The following is a 22,957-nucleotide window of genomic DNA, read 5'->3' as shown; positions in this document are numbered from 1 at the left end:
CAAGATGCAATGTTGCCGGTCTTGGAGGTGGATGGAGCCCACATGAAGCACCTTCAGTATAATGGAGTGTGCTTGTCGATTATTGGAAAGGATGGAGATAAGAAAAACATTCCTGTCGCCGTAGCCAACGTTCACAAGGAAACTATAGACAATTTTGCTTGGTTCTTTACTAATTGTAAAGTTGCTGGTATCCACCTTGACGACTGCGCCACCTTCACGGACAGAGGCAAGCAGTTAGGCGCGCAACTGGTCTTGGCGCAGTGGGGAATTAACCTGCATCTGAAGTTTTGTTGTGTTCATTTACGCTTCAACACAATAGACAAATTTAAGTCATTGAGTGTGAGTGAGCCCGACGTCAACAATGACGTGTTTCGATTGCAAGCCTCACATACAACTGCTGCGTTTGATTAATCAATTTCTCACATCGAGGCAAGTTACCCTGACCCAATCAGTAAAGTGGTCGGAGATAAGACTGTACACGAATTTGTTTGGAGCTACCTGCACAGAATACACCCTACAAGCTGGGCTATAGTTGGCAATATGAAAATGTCGCAGATCAGAACTGGCTACATACTTAATGGACTGGTATCGAAGCGTATGGCAAAGCCTTACCACTCTTCGGTGTTCGAACAACAAGCGGCGTGGAGGGCGATAATAACGGCTTACTTTGGGGTGGCGCTCGGACGCAACGTGTATACGAGTCCTTACGTGCATTTTGTTTTCGGTCGATCGCTGTGTGCACCAAGCGTGTAGCACTATTTGCAGAATGGAAGGCAGATGGGTGTGGCTTAATACCACACGCAATGAAACTCATGAAGCAAGAGCAAGCTAACGTAGGAAAACTCACTGTGATGCCTGCTGCAGCACCAAATTTTCTGGTCTTCGATGCGTTTGGGGCGTCAGCAAGAACAGGGTGTGCCACGCTGTATGAGGTCAAGATGGCGTCTGGACACTGTTCGAAGTGTGTTGTGTCGGATCAGCTAAAGATCCCGTGCCGCCATATTCTAGCTGTTTTTTTTCGCCTAGCTTCTGAGAACAAGGCGACACCTTTGCTATACAGATCCCAACAGTATTTCCACAGCGCGTATTTGGTAACCAACTTGCATGCGGCGATGTCCACCTTGTCAATTCACATGCCTAGTGATTCTGCATATGAAGTTAGCCAAGCGCTTAGACCTCCACCGTACTATCGACAGGCCGGTCAGTCGCTTCAGCGAACAGCTCAAAAGGCAAACCGAAGTAGCAAATTCAAACGGGAGCGAAACAAGGGAGAAGGGAATGGGAAGGGATGTACACCTAGGTTACATGCTCCGCCTACTGCCTCCGCAGGAATTGAACGAGCTACAGCAGCATGAGGTGGTAGAGGTGACGAGGCAATCGATGCAGAAGATGATGGTCATGCAATAGACGCGTTTTTTGCTTCGCAATTGAGTGCAGCAACAGTGAAAAAGCGTCAACAATACCGCTGTGGTCAATGTGGTGAGACTGGGCACAATGCCAAGAGATGCACGATTGTCAGCCAGGAACGCGAGGAAACTGGCGTCCCTATCAAACCCGGAAAGTATCTTGTAGGTTGCAGCTGTCCGTTCGCAATCTGTGGAATTCATAGCGGATACGAAGCTGCAGTTGATAGTTAGATATCTGCAGTGCTTTCTTCCTTCAATGCTAGAAGAACGAACCGTATTGGGAATTAGCCTTTAAGTACTTTTCAAACTTCCAAATTCACATTTAATAAAGCAGAAGTTGCCAACATGTTGGATTTATCAGTGAGGAACGTTTAACAAGACGGAGTAGTGTGAGAGGCTGGCAATCAGCATGACCAATAGCATTAAATACCTTGTGGAACAGCTCGACGTCCTCGTACGATGCCATCCATCACAATAGCGGATATACACAAACAGTATTGTGCATGCACAATGAATTGAGCGCAAATAAATGCGTACGTACCTCTGCGAACGGCTTCATCTCTTGGCACCGAACGCCCAGCACACCTCCCTCGGTTTTAACAGCCCTGGGTATTGTTACCACACCGCGCACTGCCAACTCCCTCGGTGCTATCGGTGGCGTGGTGAGCGGCACCCAGAGAATCGGAGACTGAGAACACGCAAGGTTTTGACGATCTACTTGAAACTACTACATTATCTGCCAATTGCTTCGTTTGTGGTCCTTGCTGATAAACCGCTCTCTTATTGTGGTCCCTGGCGATAAACATCCCAAGACGAGCGCTAAAAGCACATCACCATTCGCGGGGCACGAGATGTTTCTTAAGGTTAACGCTTAGAATTCTCCATATGTCACGTGGTGTCTTCTCCGTGAATTCTAACATAATCTTAGGTTTAGATTCTTGAACTATGACAACTTTTTATCGAGTCACGTGAGGTCCAGCTCTTTAAGCAACCTGAAAATTGGTCTCGCTGGCCGCAACAATATCACGTACGGAAGCAATTGTATACTTCACGTCGTCGGATGTTACGTGCAAGTTGGTCACCGCACGGATCTCGTCACCTCTCCAGTACCCTCCGAAAATAATTCCCTTCTCCTCTGCAACTTTCTTCACTAGCGTGGGCGTGTCGATCTTGAAGTCGGAAGACACCTTAAAGAATAACATATTGGTGTCCACACTGTCCACATCGATCTCAATACCTGCAATTGTGGACAGCCCATGTGCAAGTGTCTTCGCGTTCTCGTGATCTTCCGCAAGGCGGTCGAACTGGTGTTCTAGTGCGTAGAGAGCACCAGCGGCAACTATCCCCGACTGGCGCAGACCGCCGCCAAGAGACTTGCGCAGCCGCTTAGCATGATGAATGAACTCCTCAGATCCAGCTAGCATAGAGCCGACGGGGGCGCCCAGACCCTTGCTAAGGCAGAAGGAGACAGTATCAGCTCCCTTCACCAGGTCCTCAAGAGCGACTCCAGAAGCCACACTGGCATTAGCTAGACGCGCACCATCTACGTGAAGGCTCAGGTTGTGATCCTTGCAGAACTGTTCCACGTCACGGATATACGAGAGAGGCAGCACTCGCCCACCGCACGTGTTGTGTGTGTTTTCGATCTCAACGAGCGACGTCCGCGGGTAGTGCATGTCATCGGCGCGGACAGCGTGAGCCATGTCACTAAGCTTGATCGTCCCGTCCGGCTGGTTCGGCAGGGTTGCCAAGCTGACGCCCATGTAGGCTGTGCATTCGAAGAAGAAGAAGAAGAAGAAGAAGCAGTGAGCATCCCGTCTCGTAGCGAAAAGAAGAAAAAAAGACAAATGCAGCGTGAGACTCACCGCCGCCCTCGTATGTGAAAATGTGCGACTTGTTGCCACAAATGACCTCGTCGCCGCGTTGGCAGTGCGTGCCGATGGCGATCAAGTTGGACATGGTGCCACTGAAGAGGCACAGTGACGAGTAAAGTTCAGAAGGGGGATGAGCAAACTTCAGGAATGGAACCAAGCAGCAAACAATGTACGTACGAGGGCACAAACATGGCCTCTTCCTTGCCGAGCATGCTGGCCATCACCTTTTGAAGCTGCTTGACGGTGGGGTCCAAGCCGTAGACGTCGTCGCCCACTTTGGCGGCTGCCATGGCCTTGCGCATGCCTTGCGTCGGACACGTGACGGTGTCCGACATGAAGTTAATTACGCGGCGTGTTGCGGTCATGGTCTTGATCTGGAGCTGGATGGTCTGAAAATGGGGAGGCTGAAGTGCTGGTGGCGGCGCTGATGCTGACGTAGCGAGATGGGCGAGAGTTGGTGAAAATAGCATGCAAGTTGCGCTGATCGCAGCGACATGACAAGCACCAGAAAGATAGACGACAGTCGAGCAAAAGGACGCGAAAACGGGTTTTACATGTACTTTTCCTTTCCATACCCAACAAGATTTTACCCAAGCTCCTTACAGTATTTTGCATCACATACAAACCCCCGAGACTAACTAGCAGGAACATTCGTGCGGTGGAACTATGACGTAGTCCCTACGTCGTGATCGATAAGGAGTGGTGCAGCACACGCATGTGGACAGCAAATGAGTAGCACCAAGATTCAGACCGTCGCTTTTGTCATCAATGCGCACGTAGAGTCAAGCCGCCATGATCTCAGCTCAACAGCGCACGGATCGACGCCACGGTATACTCAACATCCTGGCTGGAAATATGCAGGTTGGTCACCGCCCGCACACGGTTACCGTCGGCGTAGGCGCCAACGAGCACTCCCTTCTCGGATTCCAGTTTCTGCACCAGCGTCGTGGCGTTCAGCTTGGCGTCGGGGGTCAATGCGAAGAAGACAATGTTCGTGTCGACAGTGTCCAGGTTAGTTTCAACCCCAGGGATGCTGGAGATGCCGTGAGCGAGTGCCTGCGCATTCACATGGTCTTCCACGAGACGATCGAACTGGTTCTCAAGCGCGTACAGCCCTGCCGATGCAATGATACCAGCTTGGCGCATGCCACCACCGAGCGACTTGCGGAACCTCTTGGCCTGATGGATGAATTCTTCTGACCCGGCAAGGACAGAGCCCACGGGAGCGCCCAATCCTTTGCTTAGACATAGCGAGACCGAGTCAGCACCGCGAACCAGTTCATCCATTGGGGTGCCAGACGCCACGCTAGCATTGGCCAGTCGAGCGCCGTCGACGTGGAGACGAAGATCGCGCTCGTGACAGAGCTGTTCGACCTCACGGATATAGGACAGAGGTAGGACCCGTCCTCCACAGGTGTTCTGCGTATTCTCGATCTCAACGAGCTTCGTGCGCGGGTAGTGCGGGTCGTCGTCCCGAACTGCGTTGTGGATGTCCTTGATGTCCAGCGTTCCGTCCGCCTGGTTAGGAACCGTGTGCAGACTCACCCCCATGTACGCTGAAGAGATCAGACAAGACAGAAACCTCTAGTCAGCTAACGTAGCATACGATCCATAGCGGTGGTGTGCTCACCACTTGCCCCAGCGCCTTCGTATAGAAAGATGTGGGACTTGTCTCCGCAGATAACTTCATCCCCTCGGCGGCAGTGCGTGCCAATGGCAATGAGGTTCGACATGGTGCCACTAAACGCAAGAAGAGCACATAGAGAACGTTGCGTTTTAAGCTTAATCGCGCATTTGGATCGAACGTACGAAGGCACGTAGAGCGCAGCAGCTTTGCCGAGCTGCTCGGCCGCCACCTTTTCCAGCCGCTTTACGGACGGATCCGCCCCGAACATGTCGTCGCCCACCTCAGCAGCCGCGATCACTTGGCGCATGGCGGCAGAGGGGCGCGTGACTGTGTCGGACAGGAAGTTCACGACGGCTCGAGGCACCTTGGTCATCTCAGTCTGGCGGTCTCTGTTAATTTGACTTGACTTACTTTGGTTATTAAGGCCTAAGCGGGAGATCTGCAGGTGGGGAACATGCCATGTTACATGGGGCCCACGTTCCGTGTACAGTTGACGTTAAGCGTATCGTTTGCGATCTTCAAGCAACAATTTGCTCTTGCGGCCAACGCTGCTCCGCTACACGTTGCTTAGCTTAAGAGTCGAGCAGGAGGACAAGCTCGGGTTACTGTTGTTGTGTTTGTTCACTGAGGTAAGATGGTATATTTTCTAAGAAGAGCGCTGCCTTATAATACACGCTAGCAAAATGGTCATCAAGCATCCTAATATCCCGGCTCGCAGCGCCCCACAGAAAAGGGACAGCGGCGGGCAAGGCTTGTGAGGGCACCTGACGTTACTTGTACATCGAAGGAAGCTTTCTTCCGACTCTCCGCGCTATGAAAAATAGAGGAGCTCCACGACATCGCTCGCTCACTGCTCCAAGTCTTCTAATGGCGGACAACTGCTTGCCATCTTCGTGCCGCCCGTTAAGTTACCAGGCGCTGTTGTCTTCGCTGCGGGAGCCACCACCGCGACTGCCGCCACCACTGTAGCCGCCACCGCCGCCGCCACCGCCTCCGTAGCCACCGCCATAGCCACCGCCTCCACCGAAGCCGCCGCCGTAGCCGCCACTGCCACCACGGTTTCCACCACCGCCACGCTCTTCGTTTCGGAAATCCTTAGCACCGAAGCGAGAGCCGCCACGACCACCACGGCCGCCACGGCCACTGCGGCCTCCACCACGGAATCCGCTGCTGGCCATCTGGTCCAGGAAGGCCGGGATCTCCTGGCCGTTCTCCGCCATCAGCTCGTACATCTCACGAGCGATGTTACGGTTCTTCTCGTTCATCATCGAGAGAGCGTAACCCACGTTACCCACACGACCGGTACGGCCGATACGGTGGACATAGTCGTCGATGTTGTTGGGCAGGTCAAAGTTAATAACCTGAGTCACACCATCAATATCTAGACCACGGGCAGCCACATCAGTGGCCACCAGCACGGGCGTACGGCCCGACTTAAAGCTGGCCAGGGCCTGTTCACGCTCACGCTGCGAGCGGTCACCGTGGATTGACGTGGCCGGGAAGCCTTCACGGCACAGCATGTCCTCCAGGAAATCAGCGCCGCGTTTGGTCTCCACGAACACCAAGATCAAACCATCCTGCACCTGGTTCAGGAAACGCACAAGGTAGTCCTCCTTGTCGTACTGCTCAATGTACTCCACTGTCTGCTTCACATCCTTCGAAGCGGAGCCGACACGGCCAACCGTCAGGAAAATGTAATCACGCAGGAAGTCGGACGCGAGGCGCTGGATCTCACACGGGAACGTGGCACTGAACATGAAGGTCTGACGTTCACGAGGCATGTCCTCCTGCTCGACAATGCGGCGAATCTGGGGCTCGAAACCCATGTCCAGCATTCGATCGGCCTCGTCCAGAATCAAGAAGCGGATGCATGACAGAGAGATACGGCCACGCTCCATCAGGTCCACAAGGCGGCCGGGAGTGGCCACAAGCAGGTCGCAACCGCGTTCCAACTCACGCAACTGACGGCCGACCTCTGCACCACCGTAGATAACAACGGGCGCGATACCCGTGCAGTAGCAAAACTTCTTCGCTTCGTCGTGGATCTGAGACGCCAGCTCACGCGTGGGCGACAGGATCAAACCGGCCGGGAAAATCTTGCGCGAGCGGCCGTGGCCGACGTCGGGTGGAGGCGTGCCGCCCACACGCAGCATGGCCGCTAGCGTGGGGAACAGAAAGCCACCCGTCTTACCAGAACCTGTCTGGGCACATGCCATCATGTCACGTCCGGCCAGACCAATCGGGATCGAGTATTTCTGCACGGGTGTGGGCTTCGAGTACTTGCACAGCTCCAGGTTGCGGATAACCTCGGGGCCGAGTTGCTCCTCCGCGAATTCGGTGACCGGATCGGGCACGTTCTCGCCGCTCGTCTCAACTGGAATGTCGTCGTACTTGTCAAAGTTAATACCGGACGACTTGGCGTCACCGAACAGCTCGTGCTCCAGGCGTTCGTTGCGGCGAACGTCGCCGTGGTAGCCTAGTTCGTTCACGCGGGCACCGCCACCGCCGCCGCCGCCGCGACCGTAGCCGCCTCCGCCTCCGTAACCACCACGACGGTCGTCACCGTAGCCTCCTCGGCGGTCGTCTCGACGTTCCGACTCAAATCCAGACCATCGCGAGTTCGTCGCACGAGGAGGGCCATCGCCACGCTCGCGAGAGCCGCTGCGGTTTCCGTAGCCGCGTTCACGTGATCCGCCTCGACGTTCATTGCCGCCGTAGCCGCCGCGACGGTCGTCAAAGCCTCCACGACGATCGTCGTCGCCGCGGTCGCCACCGCCGCCGCTTCCACGCATGTGCGGCGGCACGTATGTAGATCTTCCTATGAGTTGACAAAACGAGATACAGGCCACGTCAGTCAAAGCGTTTGCTCATCCAAAGAAGGCTGGAAAGCACGTAGAGCCACGCGTGCGCCACGAGAAGACGGACCAGTAGATGGCCTTTCTTGCTGATGTGACGGCGTGCGGGTTTTCAGTGCTGAGTATTGCGCAGAGACGAACCTTCCGCCATATTTGTTGCTCCGTTCTTCTTCCTTGGGGCTTCTTGCTCTCAAAAGCAAATGGGGGGTCGCCATCGCTGCGCGCCATTCAAATTTTGTGGCGAGTTCCGATTAGTCAAAAAGGTTTGGTGTAAAGGGGATGATTGGTCAAAAGTCTTCGAAAATGCTGCCAAACGATTCGAGAAAGCCCATTTCGGCCAATCCAAAACCTTCATGTCGCATAGTGTGTAGACTACTACCACCGGATGCTAAAACAGCGCCACAACAGAACACATTTCGCCATCTGACAACAAGTGCGTGGCAGATACCATTCCTCTCCCATGTTGGGGTCCAAAACTAAGTGGAGGTAGCTCTTGTCTGTTGGTCGTCTCTCCCCGCTTTACATTTGAGCTCCAGGTGGGGACGCTGGTATACAGGGACGCTGCTATAATGTAACCGCCTGCTTGCCTATCAATAGACATCTCTGAGTAGGGGTTATTAATACCACCGACAAGTTGAAGTGTCTCATTTTCCCAAAGCTCGTGAAACCATGCAGAGCCTGGACGCCAACAGCAACCAGCACGATGCCCTAACGCAACGCACTGGCGGTAGGGAGATCTCTCTCGAGGTGTTGCTGAGTGCCACCAAGCTCAGTGTGGGCAAGAAGGAGCATCTCTCTCACTACCTCAAGCGGATCACGCACCTGGCACTCAACGGAGATGCCAGCAAAGCCTTAATGAAAGGTGGCAATAACACTGATGCTATCCGTAAGATCCAGAACCTGCACTACTGCCCCAATTTGAAGGTGCTTTACCTCTATGACAACGAGATAGAGGTTATCGAGAACCTCGACGTGGTTCCACAGCTTACCCACCTCCATCTACAAGGCAACTGCTTGCAAAGAATTGAGAATCTGGAGCCTCTGAGGCTACTAGAGAAGCTGTACCTCGAGAAAAATAGCATTGTGCGGCTCGAGGGTCTGACGACTTGCTCGCGGTTGCAGGAACTGTACTTGGCGAATCAACATGTGCCTCTTGACACGCAGTTTTTGTTCGAAGAGGACACGATCCTGGCCGTGGCGGTAAGGTCGTTGCTGCACTCTTTGATGGCTGTTTAGAAATTACCTGACGGTATTATACTGACCTTGCAGGGATCTCTGCGAGTATTGGATCTTTCCAATTGCCGTGTGGTCTCCACTAAGTCGCTTACCCTACTGCGCTGCTTAGAGCAACTTGACCTTTCCAAGAACCTCATCAGCGACCTGGAAGAGGTTTTTGCGCTAGTTGGTGGCGTCTCGTCGCTGGTAGAACTGGATCTACGAGGCAACGAGGTTACTGGAACCCCAAAGTACCGTGAAAAAACCATTACCTTCTCCTCCACACGCTTAGGTAGGCCCACCTGCGATTAGAAACACGGGGTTGAAACTGAGCTCACGTGCTGCCTTGACGTCATAGCGTTGCTGGACAAGAAAGACATCGATCCAAACCAGCGACGGATGATGCAGTCGCACCTTGCGCACAAATACAGGAAGCGTCTTGGACCAAGTTCTCGTCGTTTGAGTCCGTCGTCGAGTGAGGGAGGACGAAGTGATTTAAACAGCGGGCCAAGCGAATCAACACGAAAGCTAAAACATGGGGTTACTGTTCGCCACCTTCGCAGTATGCAGTTCACATCGACTCAGTCGAAGTTCCAATGTGATAGCGATGCTCTAGGGATTGCGGGTGCGTCCTGCAATCCGAACAGCACGGCTTTATTGAAATTCTCCAATAGCAAGTATCACTGAGGCGCTTTATCGATAAGTAAAAGTAAGAGTGAAGAGATCAGAAACTGTACGGAGCTGTGTGTCTTTAGTTGACTTAGTTCTTCTTGACTAGACCGTAGGCCAGTACAGAGGCCACACTCACCGCGACACCGGCCACGAGGCCCAGCACCATCTGCTGCTGGTCCTTCGATAGCGTGCATGTGGTAGGCTTCTTAGTAAACTGCGGAGTCGAGCGCGGGTTCTCGAGGAACTCGGCGATCAGCACGGCGTTCAGCGCCGCACCGCGCAGGAGCTGGTCACCAGACACGAACAGCTCCAGGCCGTGGTCGCCGAAGACCAAGCTCTTGCGCAGTCGGCCGGCTTCAATGTTAAACTTCTTGGTGGCGTTCTTGGGCATGGGATACAGCAGCTTCTCCGGCTCGTCGACGAGATCCACACCGTCCGCCTTGGCCAGAATCTCACGGGCTCGGGCGATGTTAGCGGGCTTCTCCGTCTCGATAGAGAGAGCTTCCGAGTGCGCGCGCATGATGGGGATACGGGCGGCCGTGCAGCTCACAGCGAGGTTGGGCTCGCCAAAGATCTTGCGCGTCTCCCATGTGACCTTCATCTCCTCTTTAGTGTAGCCATTCTCCTGGAACTTGTCAATGTGCGGGATGAGGTTAAACGGAAGCGGGTACGAGAAAACCTTGTAGGTCACAGGCTCGTCAGCCAAGAAGGCCTTAGCGCCATCGGCCAGCTCCTCCATACCGGCGGCTCCAGCTCCGCTGGCCGCCTGGTATGTGGACACGATGAGCTTCTTGATGCCAAACTCGCAGTGCAGCGGCCAGAGCGCCATGGCAGCGATGGCCGTGGTGCAGTTGGGGTTGGCAATGAGTTTGGGTTGCGGCTTTCCGTCCTTCTGGATAAGCACGTGACCGTTGATCTCCGGGATGACGAGCGGAGTCTCCGGGTCGCGACGGAAGGCCGACGAGTTGTCAATGACCACGGGTCCATTGGGCACCGCAGCCAGTTCCTTGGCGTATTGCAGTGAGAAATCGCCCGACACAGCCAAGAAGACGTAGTCGAGTTTGGCCGCCTTCTCCACCGAGAAGAGCGAGATGGTCACCTCTCCGAATGGTGTCTCCACCTTCTTACCGGCCGATCGAGAGGACGCGAACAGCACCAGCTGCTTGACCGGGAACTTGTGCGCAGCCAGCACCGAGATGATCTCGATGCCCACAGCACCCGTGGCGCCGCAGATGCCGACAGTCTTACCGCTTGGCGTCGTCATGATCGAGTGGCGCCCTTGCGTTGGAATGGGATTATGATGGGCGCCACCGATCGATGGACGTTGCTCAAACAATCTTGTGGTGTGACGCACGTGAAAACTGTAGCCATTTAAAAACCTGCTATAAATAGTTTATTATGCTAAATGATAGAATTGAAGCTGCTTATTCACGTCACACGTCGGAATCCCAAGATCCACGTTTGAGCTCTGCTTCATTATCGGAGACCCCACGACGACCACCATGTTACCTACCATCATGAAGCCTGCGCTGCTGTATCCGCCACGTCTGGGTGCGCTGGCGACACGCGCTTTCTCCTCGTCGAGTGAACCGCTGGTGCTGGTGGAGAAGAAGGACAAGTACGCGGTCGTGCGGATGAACCGCCCACCCGTCAACTCGCTCAACACGACTGTACGTGGGACTGCAGAGACGTACTAGAGTCGATTGTAGCTAATGTATATGTTGTGTACTTGGACAGTTGATCCGAGAGCTGGATGCGACCATCAAGAAGCTTGAAGACGATAAGAGCGTGCGGTACGATCCGATACCATTGGAACTCGCGCGTCGATCCATGGATTGACACGTCTGGTGTATGAATAATTCCTTTTTGTTGCAGCGGCTTCATCCTGGCGTCTTCCAACCAGAAGGTATTCTCCGCTGGTCTGGACATCATGGAGATGTATCAACCACAGGTAGACCTCTAGTGAAAATTTTGTACTTTATGTGTGTGTGTGTCTGAATCACATTTCTTACCGCAACATTAAAATTGAAACAGCCAGCGAAGATCACCAAATTCTGGACGTCTCTTCAAGATCTGTACCTCCGTCTGTACACGACGCGCCTTGCTGCAGTCGCTGCCATCGAAGGTCATAGTCCAGCTGGAGGTTGTCTGCTGGCCATGTGCTGTGACTACCGCATCATGACGAGTGGCAAGCCCATGATCGGCCTAAACGAGACACAGTTGGGCATTGTAGCCCCCACGTGGTTCCGTGACACGTTTGTCAATACTATCGGCCACCGTGAGGCTGAGAAGATGCTGGGACTCGGACTGCAGGTGGATGCGACCAAGGCGAAGGCCATTGGCTTGGTGGACGAGGCTGTGGCCGTGGAGGAAGTATTCCCGCGTGCCGAGGCTGCGATGGGCAAGTGGCTCGCTATTCCAGGTAGGTTACTGGTACACTGATCTTAAGTGCAGCAGTAAACCTATGGACGGCTAATTTGTTGCTGCTGATGACACGGTAGACGCGGCGCGTATCAAGACCAAACAACTGATGCGCCAGGAGACGGCGGACCGACTGATTTCCATCCGGGAGAAAGATCTGGAGGCGTTTACGGACTTTGCGCAGACAGACAAGGTGCAGAAATCATTGGGAATGTATCTCGCCTCTCTTAAGAAGAAGTAGAGATGTCGAGCTTGGAAACAAGCAAAGTGAGCTCAACACTTAAATAAGGAAGTGCTTCAAATTGTTACTGCTTTCATTTATAATTTATTAGCCGGTGGTGGCGCATGTATGGTAATTGCCGTGTGATGCCTCGCCACAGGCTCTCGCATGGTTAGTTGGCAAACAAGCAGGGTTTCATTTGACTATGATTTTAAGGCATACTACTGTATTCGTATACCAGTGCGTATACCGGAAGAAACGAACTTGTGGACCGTGCAGTTCGATGCCGGTTGGTTGAGACTGGGCCTAAGCAAACATCTCTTGGAACACACTCACGTAAACGCTAACGCCATGTAGAAACGTATCCTTAGGGAGGCTCTCATTGTGTTCGTGTAACTGAATCTCGGTTCGCTTCATGGGTGAGAAGCCGATTGCTGGGACGCCCAACTGGCGCAGGAAGCGACTGTCAGTAGCCGCTGGAAAAATCTCCGTCTCCAGCGTTTCTCCAATTTGGGCACACGCTTTCCGAAAACGCTGCCACCACACGTTGTCCGCATCCAGGGAAGTAACGTAGTGGTCGTGCAGTGGGTCCGTCCACGAGGCAAAGTCCCAGGATACCCCCTCGGCAGCGCACCATTCATTCAGCTTAGTTTTCATCGCGTTCATATCCATCTCAGGCGATACGCGAATGTCAAAACCAGCGATAGCTTCCGTCGGGATCACGTTAAGTGCGTGGGTTTTCCCACCATCCTGAGAAACTCCACTCTGTAGCGCCGTGATATTAATCGTTGTGACGTCTCCAAGTTTTTTCTTCTTCATATCACCGTGTTTACACCCGTTGTCCGCTCCAAGAGCCTTCTCCTGCTCGTCACGGAATGCTAGTGCCTTGTTGCAAATGTCAATGATCTTCATGGTAGCTGTGTCTTTGATAAATCGACTGCCGTGGCCCGTGGGTCCCTCGGCTTTAACATACACCCACCACGGAGACCGTTCCCCGTAGAAGACGGTGAATGCATCACCCGGATTAGCCAACCCCTCATCAAATGCGAAAGCAACGGGCATGATCGATTTGAATTGGTCGGTTTCCAGAAATTTGGCCATTCCCGCGGCACCTCCAATTTCCTCGTCCGGAACAAACAGCAGGTAAATGTTGCGCTTGGGCTTGAACCCCGAAGACATGAGAGTGTGCACTGCTTCCACGTACTGAATACACACACTCTTCATATCCTGAGCCCCTCGCCCGTAAATACTCGAGCACTTTTGCCTAGTCCCGAACGCAGCAGGCAAATTCCCATCAAATTATCGCTTTTTAGTAAGCATCCACGAAAGCCAAGCTCACATCGAAGGGGTCGTACTGCCAGTGCTCGGCCATTGCTGGCACCACGTCATAATGAGAGTTCAGGATTATGCCAGGAAGAGTTGGGTCTTCGCCTTCCCATGTCGCCTACATCAACCAACACCTCAACGTCATAAACAGGAAAGCACTGCACTAGTGAAATTGGGGTGTCCGTACCAGAACGACTGGTTTGCCATCAACAGGCGAGAAAATCTGCACCCGAAGTCCAACTGGAAAGATTACAAGCAGATCAAATTATTAATAGTCAGGTAATTTCTCTTGCAAATTGGATGCATTCGATTTACGCTCTTCCAGGTATCCACGAAGCCATTGTGCACACTCAAAAACCGACGACAGCGCACTAATTAGCTCCTCATAGCGATGCTAGCGCCGTATCAACTCTGCGTTACCTCATTGTAGCTGCCACTTGGTCCTTCCGCGCTGACAGTGCGCAGACGCAGGAGTTCCAAGAACCTTTCGACGGGGTCCTTCCGTGCCATCTTTAAGAGTGAGGCCTCTAGTTTTAGTAAAAGTTTTACAGTAAAACTGTTTTACAGAGCTTTATTAGGGGGAATATTAGACATGTTTACGATAAAATTGCTTCAAGAACACTTGACCTTTTGACCAATGGAAGATACCCGTTATGCCATCCGCCAGGGCCGCATCTTGGCCAACGAAGGACTCGACGAGCATGCGGTGGAGACATGGAAGGAGGCGCTGAGTGGCGCGTATGCCTCACAGGACTATGCAGGAATGTTTGTGCTTTCCGGGAACATCGGTGAAGCCTGTGTGCAGATTGCAATGCAGTCAAAGGGAAGTCCCACGGCGTCGAAGCTGCTGCAGGAGGCCGTGCAAAATCTGGACTACGCGTTGCAAATAGTGGAGCAGTGCTCACTCCGGGACGTTCTGGGGGGATATCGAGTGCTGTATCAAGGGGTGAGGCGGGCAGAGGCACTGAAGAGGAAAGCGCAGAAGCTGATCAACACACTGCAGTCGGTGGAAAAGGAGACAAAGCGGGAGGTACCGCCATGCACGACGTGTGAAGGAGCTGAAAAGGAGGCTATCCTGGACGAGAATGACGGATGTTACTACTGCAAGAGGTGCTTTGATGAGTACTATGCTACTACTCCGGTTCCGGACGATTTGGTCTGTGACGAGAAGAAGAAGAAGGTTGATGCAGGAGGTGTGGATATGGAGGATAGAGCGCTGCACGGCTGGGGGACAGCTCAGCGTGACGACAAAGACGACGGTGGTGCTGAGGTTGTTGTATCCGACGTGAGCCCGAAGAGTAAATTAGTTGAAGCAACCGAAGCTGCTCCAGTAAGCAGGGATACACAGATGGCGAAAGTTGCACGGGACGAGATTAGTGAAATAGCACAGGTTCAGGCAAACACTGCTGATAAAATGACGCAGGATCGCGTTCGATATGAGCGTGTGGAGCTGGGATCGCTGGCCGATATTCTGGCAGGAAAGCTCAACTCGGAGAATGCATCGCATGAGCTCGAGGACCAGGCTAACACTAGTGACGCTGGAGTGTTTTTGACAAAGTCGCCGTCAGAAGAAGCTAGCGAGGAATTTGTTGCCAACACCGAGGATCGGACCAATGAAACAAAACGCTCAGCAAAATCGGGTGAGAAAGCAGCGAGCGTTAATGAGCCACCGGGTCCTGAGTGGAAGTGGAGAAACAGAAGATAGTACCCCTGACAAACTCGAGTACTCGATTGCCCAGCTGCTAGGAATTCGGAAGATTTCGCCCAGAGAATGTCCGAACACTCTTTTTAAGTCGCCGGTGCGCGACGACGGCACAACTCCAACTCCTGCTCACATGAAACCCAACAACTCGCGGAAGAAGTCGAACGCGAAGAAGACGTCGAGGTAGGTAGGTGCCTTGCGTTGTCGAGGCAGCATGCATTTCCTTTTTGATCAACTGTGTTCTGAATCTGGTTTGCATCGTGTCTCCATACCAGATCAGTGTCCTCACATAGGCAGAACAATGAGGACGCTACCGACCCCAGCCAAGCTGAGGGGGCTACGAAGCCGACTATATCACAACTGCCGACGCTGGAGTTGTGCGCTTCGATGCGCAAGGCCTTGCTGGAGCACAATGAGCAGCAGACGAGCAGCAGCGCCACTGTCGACAACCCGGTAGCCGCTGGAGCACTATTGCAAGAGCATCAGCGCTCCTAGACGCACACTGGTATTATGTGGGGGGGGGAGTCAGAGGCCGTACGGTTGGCCATGGTCATCCGAAACTCGATGACAAGGGCTTTCAGTTAACCGGAAAATTACGTTTGCGACCTCTGATCACTATCCGTAATCAGCAGCGATCACGCTTGTAATTATTTTGGAAGTTTAATCAATGTGGCGCTGTGATTGGTGAATTGATGTCCGTTACAGAAAAACGTCGTCACCTTCACTGCAAACTATTCAATTTCAAAGGCATCGATCAAATATGGAGGGTTTATAAATGGTAGTAGTTATGCTTTCAATGCACTCCTAAAATATCTAATTTATGTAGCACAGGTTCCGCTATTTTAAGTATCAGATATCCCAGACGAAGTCTCACAGAGTGATGGTCCCTCTTCGCACCACTCACCCTACACACGAAGAACGAAGCGCGCACAGGACAACATCATACATACAGTACAGTGCAGCACTTAAAGGCAAGAAGAGGACCCGTGATCTTCCACCCAAGCACCCAATACCAGCTCAACGCGATGGGGGACCAAGAGGCCAAGAGCGCCGAGCTCACGCGCAGTTTTCTGTCTTTCCGTATGCTTAAGGAGGTGCTGCAATCCACAAACATCAAGGACGATGAAGAGGTTTGTGCCTGTACCTCTCTGACGCATCTCGGACACTTCACGGCCGATCGATCATTCGGATTAATGATAACTGTACATGCGTCTCTTACTTAGGCCGTAATGGTCACACGCATGTGCGTAGACCCTCGCCACGTAGAAGAGTTCGAGCGCTTACTTCGCATGATCCTCAAGACCACACACACCGTGGGTCACGTGTCCACGTGCGTGGTGCGTCCGCCACCTGGAGAGTTCACCTACACGTCGATCGTACGTGTCTGAATTGACGGACTCGTGCCTTATTTTAGTCGTAATTTGCTAACTTTTCCATATTTATTCTAGGTCAAGTACTCTGGATTACAGGCAATGCGCCAGATCTACCCATCAACGGTCGAGAGCGGCGTGGACTTTTACAAACTATTGGCAGCACGCGACTCGCTACTATTGGAGCCCCCTACGTACCAGATTGAAGCAGGTTTCGGCACTTGGATCGAGTCGGACGGCAACACTAAACCCATGAGAGGCGACGACCCCGAAGAAGATGAAAATCTCGTGTATCAGAGCGTTCCTGGCCCGTGCTGCAACGATTCGTGCGAGAATCCACACGGACTGAACGTACGCGCGTCTTTTGTGGCTCCTACCAAGGATTTCCAGCTCTTCCGACCGCGCTACCAGCGCAACAACAAGAAAGGAGGACAGAAGAACTTACGCTGCTTCCCTTGTTGTCGAAATGGCCGCCACGTGAGCTCTGGCTTCTGTGGAGATTCCATCCGAGTGCACGTGGCTGTCAGTCGCGTGACGGAGTCAGGAGGAGTCAAGATTTGCCCCATTCAGACGACACGTCCGGCCGTGTTGGCCTTTGCACGCTTTCTGAACCTCGAGGGCACGTTTGACCAGACCGTCTCGGGGCCCGAGGTCTTCCCTGGACAGACTATTGAGAAGACAGACGTGCTCGCGTGGGTGCGTGACAAGCAGCACCCGATGAATCCGCTGTTCCCTGGGATTTTACGTGGTGCTGCTATGGAGACCTCGTCTCAGTCAGCGATCTTCGAGTTCAACGCCGAGTGCAAGGCCTGGCATTACGGCTGGACTGCACCTCGTGGCCAGGGGCTATCTGGGAGCGACGCGCAACATGTATTGGAGGTGCTGTTCATGAAACCCATGGGCTCTTACATGTACTGTCTCGAGCGTCTACGCTCAGACGGCTTCTCTATCTACTCCAGTCGAAGAGCTAGTCACGCCGCTATCAAGCCCGAAGCCGAGGCTTTCGAGAACCAGGAGACGTTGGACGACAGAAATCTCAAGCGAAAGCGTGCGACGCGGACAGGAGCAGCCTCGCCTTCAGCACATGCACTGATGTCTCAGCCCCCGGCATCACCGGCGTCGACAGTTGTTTCCAGCTGTTTAAGTGCTTCCCCGATCTTTTCGCCCTCTGAGGAAGACATGACCAATGGACGTCGTCCCAGTGTTTCTTCCTCCGCTGTGCGCATGACGCCACCCTCGGCGTCTACTTGTACAGGTTTTGTGGACGTCACGTCGCCAATGACAGATGTACCGCCGTTCAAGATGGAGAATATTTTCGGCTCGATATCCTCACCAATGGCGGTATGTCCTCCTGTGTCCTCTGTCCTTGTGGACAGCGCATCGTCGGGCTTCGACTACCGTGGTCTTGACGACTTGATGGGTGGTGGCGGCATGTTACAGAACCCAGGTCTACAACAGCAACAGCCCCAGCAACTTAGGCACCAGCAGCAGCAGCTGCTCATCGACCAGCAGAACCAACAGCTCCAGCGACACCAACGCGAGCAGCAAGAGTTGTTGCGGCACCAGCAGCAACTGATTCAGCGACTGGCAGAGCAAATGATGATCAGCCAGCAGCACCAACAGGTACATATGAACCACCTGCAAGTTCCCGGAGGACTTCAAACGCACTCATTGTTCCAGGAGGAGCAACCAGCTCGACGAGTTGTCTCGACGGAGGAGCTGCCGTGGTCCGAGCTGTACAATCTCTTTGACCCCACGCCTCTGTCGCCATCGAGTACTGACGATGATCCTGACCACGACGAGGAGAGTCTTCCGAGCCCAGGGAGCAGCCCGGGACCGTCTTCTGTTGCCAGCTCGGGGATGGCTTCTCCTTCTGTTGCGCGAACACAGCAGACCGTTTTGAATTACTTATAGCATAGTTTAGAGTGATAACGTCGAGCTTCCGCGTCGGAGGGTATGAACGCACCGGGAAAGAAGACGAAGTCTTAAAGGCGAGGGGGGCAAGAAGAAGCAAAGGTGCAAGCGGAAGGTCAGAGCGCAACCCCAGTCAGTATTCTGACGCGCTCAAGTTTTTTTTGGAGTCCACTTGAAAAAGTATTTTCTTACGAGTGCGCGTCTGTGTATGTTGTGGAGTGATACACTGTACATCAGAGTTACAGTGGGTTCAGTCGACGTTCTCTAATGCTATCTCCTACGCAGCAATAAAGCCCACTTTCGCTTTATTACTACTTCGAAGTAGTAGTATGGTAGTGAAGGTTTATGTGTCCATAATAGCTCACTTGTGCTCTCTCAATAAAAAAAATAGCCACCAGCTACTTAATACTACCCTGTTTGTTATCTCTCTTCAAGCAATAAACTTATTCGTCATCATGTCGCCGCAAACTCCTTCGCGTGTGCCATACACCACCCTTTGCGTTGTGCCCACTTGGAGCATTTCTCAAACTTACAGCGGACGCCTCCACCATGTGTACGACACAAATGTTTCAGATGCGCCTTCTTGTTGCAGCCTTCCACGGCGCAGTATTCACCGCCACCGTGAGATTTGCACAGACCTTTCGACTGGGCTGCACGCACACAGCCTTCCCTCTTGCAACGAGAGCCACCGCCGTGAGCGATGCACAGTCCTCGGCTCTGACTGTTCTTCGTGCAGCCCTCAAACACGCACTGGTGCGCACCGCCGTGCTTTTTGCATTTCTGGTGCGATCGCGCTCTGTTCGGACAGCCAGGGAACTCACATTGTCGGCTGCGTGGACGCTTCGACGCCTTGGTGCTGCCTACAGCTGCTGCAGTTTTCGATGTCGACGTGACTACAGTCGTGGGTGTCGTAGAAGCATCAAAACCAGTTGAGACCATAAGCGTCGTGCTCGTCGACGTGGGTGTGAGCATTAACAGTGACTGTCCGCTGTGATACGATCCCAACGACGGCATCACAGCCCGCTTCGGCTCAATGGTTGGGTTCTTGGTCAGACTTCGGAAAGAGGCAGCGCTGCTACTCGGGGTAGAGCCGGCCATTGAGCCACTACTCACCGGCGCAGCTGCGTACGCGTCGTCGTAAGCTCCACGAGGTCTCTTGGACATGCGCGCAGTCGTCTCTAGGCCCGTTAAACCACGATCTCGCTTGACTAGAAACTCCGCAGTAGCTGTTGCAGCCGCTGGAGCGAGCAGCCTCTCCAATTGGGGCTCTCTGGCACTCAATGTTGTCACACCAGCACCTGCCCTCCTGTCAGTCGTCACTAAATGGTCCATCTTCATCACATTATTAGTAGTCGTGCCAAGTGCAGTCGTGGAGGAAGCACCGGACTCTATGGTGTCGTTCAGATAGGAATCCAAGTCTTGATTAAACTCTGGAAGCTGCGGATAGTCCATTTTCAACTCGTCATCTGAGGTCATGTACAATGGCGGCTGGACCTGTTGCTGTTGTCCCTGTGTTGCGTCGGTCTCCGCCTCGTAGCCCATCACACTGCCGCCTCCCGGAGCATTCCAGAGCGAATACAACGACGTGTCATAATCCGGCAAAAAAGAGTCCACGCCTGCAAACATCGACGCCCCATTCGGCGACGAGAATCCGGACCCAATTCCTGATAAATTCGACGTGGTAGTGACATTGCTCATGCTGTGGCTGGTCGTTGTCATGGTGGCGCTACTGGAAAGTGGAGCAGTTGACGTCGACAAGCCGGATCTCGGCACATTCCGACTGCTAAAACCCCAATTGGTGCTGAAATCTGGTAATGGGTGCTCCGTCTCAAACAGTGGAGAGGGAAACCCTAACGGTGCTAAAAAGTTGCTGCTGGCTGTGCTGTTAGTGGCGCCTGTTCGCGGTCTTTTCCCTGCAGATACAGGCAAACTCTCTGCAACACTGCTCGTTTGGTTGAAGAGCAACGAGGTCGTGGAGCTGCTGCTGCTGCTTCGGTCCAGAAAGTGGTGAAAGTAGGGTACTGTACTCGAAGAGTTGCTGCTGTTGCCTGAAAGCGGGGTGTTCTTCACTCTGTGTGGCAAATGGTGGGAAGTTGTAGAAGTTGCCGCGGCCTGTGAAACCTGTTGCTGACCTGTTATCCGAAGCGCCATTGGCATGCGAAAGTGGCCATCGCGTTCGTAGTTGCCCATTGAAGGGGCGTCCACGCCTGGCAGCGGCAACGAGTCGCCGCCTCCTTTCGCTTTAAACTCTCTGTTGCCGACACTGTTGCCACTATGGGTTGGGTTGTGGATGCCACTGCGAGTGAAAAAGCTTTCTGTTGTAGTTGCTGTTGCTGTAGTTGCTTGTGAAGGGCTGGAACCAAACCAATTAGCGTCAGCCGAGCCCCACGGGCCGCCGCCTCCGCTACCGCCTCTGCTCGTGGATGACAACCCTAATGTCCACGTTTCGTCGGCGCTTCCTCCGGTTTGACCGAAGAGCGCTTCGTTAGCTGCGATCTCGAGCGCCGTCTTGTCCTTCGCTGGCTTCTGCTGTCGCTTGGCTGTGTGGTGCACGCTGCGTATCGTGTTGCCGCGGCAATCTCGTCGTCGAAAAACAGCTCCGCTTTGACTCTGAGTTTCTTTTCAAATAGGGGGAAGAAGAACAAATTGAGAAACTTAGAGGGGCGTAAGAGACGGTACGTATCTCACCACGCGGGTGCCGGCAGTACTTCATTTTTTATGCAATTTGTGTGAATTTATTTATAGAGGGATCTCTTTCCGCTTGCGTGTCGATCTGAAGAGCCTTCCAAAACCTTTTTACGTTTCGCAGGGTATATAGTATGGAGGTGGAACAAAATGATGATGACTGCAGTACTACGGTACAAATGCTGGGATGCTCCACCATTGGATAAGCGGTGGTGTTGTCAACATCTTCACTAGTGTGTTCTAAGTCGTGGAAACAACCCCATTGCACAGCAATTACCGACCTTTCAATCTGGGAGATTTGGGCACCAAACTGAGCACAAAACTTTCCAAAATCAATTGCTGTCGATTACTTGAATTGCGCGCTCCTCGACCAGCTCATATTGAAGTATGTTTCGCCAGTCCTTTTGGCATGAAGCGCATAGATTCTGAGGGGGGCATCCGGCCGACTACCGCCAGTGCGTGAGCGCCTCAAGGTGCTGCACGAGAGGGATGCCTTGCACGTGAAACCGGGCCAGATACTCTTTCTTCTTGGTACGCTGCTCGATGTTCCACCTGCGGTCACATAGAAACATTTTTAGTTTGAATCGTGTCACTACCACTTCCGTGCCATCACATGTTTATTACCTCCGACGAACGCGGCGGAAACGGACGCGATGCTCCTTCAACAGCTCCGACTGGGAGAGATCACAGCGCGAGTTAATAATGTCCTGCTGCCAAAAAAGAAGCCACACACGTGTTAAAACTACTATAAACACTAGGAAACAATTAATCTGCAACGTACTGCCGACTGCACAGATGGTACAAGTACAGGCTCCTGCTTCACGCCGTCTCGATCGCTGCTCTTATGTGCAGCTCCACGGGACGAACGCGCCTTTGTCTTTGCCTTCGACACCACCAACAAAACGATTTATCAATCTAAACTATACAGATTAGTGCAGCATCTTCTTCACTTTCGTACTTTCTTCGATAATAAAGGCAAAGGGTATTGATTTCTACAAACACACACACTCACACGTCAATCTAAAGAGCAGCACTCGAACCTTCCACTGTAGTTCTCCATACCTCTGCGAGCGTCCCTTCTTCACTTGTGTCACTTTTGCCACTTGTTTCTTTGATTTTGGCGTCTAAACGAAAAAAAAAGGATATTATTTTCACGATAAGACTTCGCTCTCATCCTTCGCACTGTACAAGCAAGGCACACAAGTCACCCTCGTACGTAATCGAAAAAGCCTGAAATGTTGGAGGGCGAATCGTTGGATTTCTCGTCCATGGAAGAGGCAGACGCCGCGCGATTGCTCAGCATAATGAGTTCTTCTGCCACTCGAAACGTCTCGGCATCGAGGGGCTTTGAGCCACAGCTGCTAGTGTCGAGCATGTTGCCTCGGCTGACTAAAGCGAGGTAGGCCGTGATCGCTGTTCGCAACTGCGGGGTAGAGGCTATAACTGTAGATAGCCTAGTGACACGATTGTCGCTGGTTGGCACACGCGCTGTCGCTCGAGAACTGGTGGGCTGGTGCTTGAAGGTCTCCTTCGTGCGGAGTTTGAATTTGGGGAGGGAAATGTAAAAAACGTCGAGGTGCCTCGCTTTAGTGCCCTTCCCTGTCTCGATATACCGGCAAACAACACCGGTATAAACCTGCTTTAGTTTATGTGGACTTGTTTTATCCACG

The 22,957-nt window shown here is 52.9% G+C and overlaps 11 protein-coding genes across 11 annotated transcripts; 4 read left to right on the top strand and 7 right to left on the bottom strand.

The window, feature by feature from the left end:
• Positions 1 to 2,389: 2,389 nt before the first annotated feature.
• On the bottom strand, positions 2,390 to 3,645 carry PITG_02858 (L-allo-threonine aldolase; the record flags this gene model as incomplete). Its single annotated transcript, XM_002907695.1, has 3 exons — positions 2,390 to 3,174; positions 3,272 to 3,372; positions 3,458 to 3,645. 3 exons carry the CDS (start codon positions 3,643 to 3,645, stop codon positions 2,390 to 2,392), a joined length of 1,074 nt encoding a protein of 357 aa, XP_002907741.1.
• A 433-nt stretch (positions 3,646 to 4,078) lies between these two features.
• On the bottom strand, positions 4,079 to 5,280 carry PITG_02857 (L-allo-threonine aldolase; the record flags this gene model as incomplete). Its single annotated transcript, XM_002907694.1, has 3 exons — positions 4,079 to 4,836; positions 4,911 to 5,020; positions 5,090 to 5,280. The coding sequence occupies 3 exons, from the start codon at positions 5,278 to 5,280 to the stop codon at positions 4,079 to 4,081; spliced, it is 1,059 nt and encodes a 352-aa protein (XP_002907740.1).
• A 535-nt stretch (positions 5,281 to 5,815) lies between these two features.
• Positions 5,816 to 7,913, bottom strand: PITG_02856 (DEAD/DEAH box RNA helicase, putative; the record flags this gene model as incomplete). The annotated part of the gene is made up of 2 exons (XM_002907693.1): positions 5,816 to 7,725; positions 7,904 to 7,913. 2 exons carry the CDS (start codon positions 7,911 to 7,913, stop codon positions 5,816 to 5,818), a joined length of 1,920 nt encoding a protein of 639 aa, XP_002907739.1.
• Positions 7,914 to 8,431: 518 nt separating this feature from the next.
• Positions 8,432 to 9,664, top strand: PITG_02855 (uncharacterized protein; the record flags this gene model as incomplete). The annotated part of the gene is made up of 3 exons (XM_002907692.1): positions 8,432 to 8,956; positions 9,032 to 9,269; positions 9,336 to 9,664. 3 exons carry the CDS (start codon positions 8,432 to 8,434, stop codon positions 9,662 to 9,664), a joined length of 1,092 nt encoding a protein of 363 aa, XP_002907738.1.
• Positions 9,665 to 9,704: 40 nt separating this feature from the next.
• PITG_02854 (aspartate-semialdehyde dehydrogenase, putative) lies at positions 9,705 to 10,977 on the bottom strand (the record flags this gene model as incomplete). Its single annotated transcript, XM_002907691.1, has 1 exon — positions 9,705 to 10,977. The coding sequence occupies one exon, from the start codon at positions 10,911 to 10,913 to the stop codon at positions 9,738 to 9,740; it is 1,176 nt and encodes a 391-aa protein (XP_002907737.1).
• Positions 10,978 to 11,105: 128 nt separating this feature from the next.
• Positions 11,106 to 12,387, top strand: PITG_02853 (3,2-trans-enoyl-CoA isomerase, mitochondrial precursor; the record flags this gene model as incomplete). The annotated part of the gene is made up of 5 exons (XM_002907690.1): positions 11,106 to 11,319; positions 11,387 to 11,442; positions 11,525 to 11,600; positions 11,684 to 12,071; positions 12,151 to 12,387. The coding sequence occupies 5 exons, from the start codon at positions 11,152 to 11,154 to the stop codon at positions 12,309 to 12,311; spliced, it is 849 nt and encodes a 282-aa protein (XP_002907736.1).
• A 209-nt stretch (positions 12,388 to 12,596) lies between these two features.
• PITG_02852 (aminoacylase, metalloprotease family M20A, putative) lies at positions 12,597 to 14,126 on the bottom strand (the record flags this gene model as incomplete). Its single annotated transcript, XM_002907689.1, has 5 exons — positions 12,597 to 13,547; positions 13,630 to 13,734; positions 13,804 to 13,856; positions 13,932 to 13,965; positions 14,037 to 14,126. The coding sequence occupies 5 exons, from the start codon at positions 14,124 to 14,126 to the stop codon at positions 12,597 to 12,599; spliced, it is 1,233 nt and encodes a 410-aa protein (XP_002907735.1).
• Positions 14,127 to 14,253: 127 nt separating this feature from the next.
• PITG_02851 (uncharacterized protein) lies at positions 14,254 to 15,813 on the top strand (the record flags this gene model as incomplete). The annotated part of the gene is made up of 3 exons (XM_002907688.1): positions 14,254 to 15,256; positions 15,318 to 15,501; positions 15,594 to 15,813. 3 exons carry the CDS (start codon positions 14,254 to 14,256, stop codon positions 15,811 to 15,813), a joined length of 1,407 nt encoding a protein of 468 aa, XP_002907734.1.
• A 530-nt stretch (positions 15,814 to 16,343) lies between these two features.
• On the top strand, positions 16,344 to 18,734 carry PITG_02850 (uncharacterized protein; the record flags this gene model as incomplete). Its single annotated transcript, XM_002907687.1, has 3 exons — positions 16,344 to 16,448; positions 16,542 to 16,694; positions 16,767 to 18,734. The coding sequence occupies 3 exons, from the start codon at positions 16,344 to 16,346 to the stop codon at positions 18,600 to 18,602; spliced, it is 2,094 nt and encodes a 697-aa protein (XP_002907733.1).
• A 321-nt stretch (positions 18,735 to 19,055) lies between these two features.
• Positions 19,056 to 21,315, bottom strand: PITG_02849 (uncharacterized protein; the record flags this gene model as incomplete). The annotated part of the gene is made up of 2 exons (XM_002907686.1): positions 19,056 to 21,220; positions 21,291 to 21,315. 2 exons carry the CDS (start codon positions 21,313 to 21,315, stop codon positions 19,056 to 19,058), a joined length of 2,190 nt encoding a protein of 729 aa, XP_002907732.1.
• A 418-nt stretch (positions 21,316 to 21,733) lies between these two features.
• PITG_02848 (uncharacterized protein) lies at positions 21,734 to 22,662 on the bottom strand (the record flags this gene model as incomplete). Its single annotated transcript, XM_002907685.1, has 3 exons — positions 21,734 to 21,839; positions 21,912 to 21,997; positions 22,504 to 22,662. The coding sequence occupies 3 exons, from the start codon at positions 22,660 to 22,662 to the stop codon at positions 21,734 to 21,736; spliced, it is 351 nt and encodes a 116-aa protein (XP_002907731.1).
• Positions 22,663 to 22,957: the final 295 nt, after the last annotated feature.

Source organism: Phytophthora infestans, genomic scaffold, assembly GCF_000142945.1.
Source record: "Phytophthora infestans T30-4 supercont1.3 genomic scaffold, whole genome shotgun sequence".
NCBI lineage: Eukaryota > Oomycota > Peronosporomycetes > Peronosporales > Peronosporaceae > Phytophthora > Phytophthora infestans.
The sequence above is the reverse complement of the archived record's forward strand: the minus strand, read 5'-3'. Positions and strand labels throughout refer to the sequence as shown.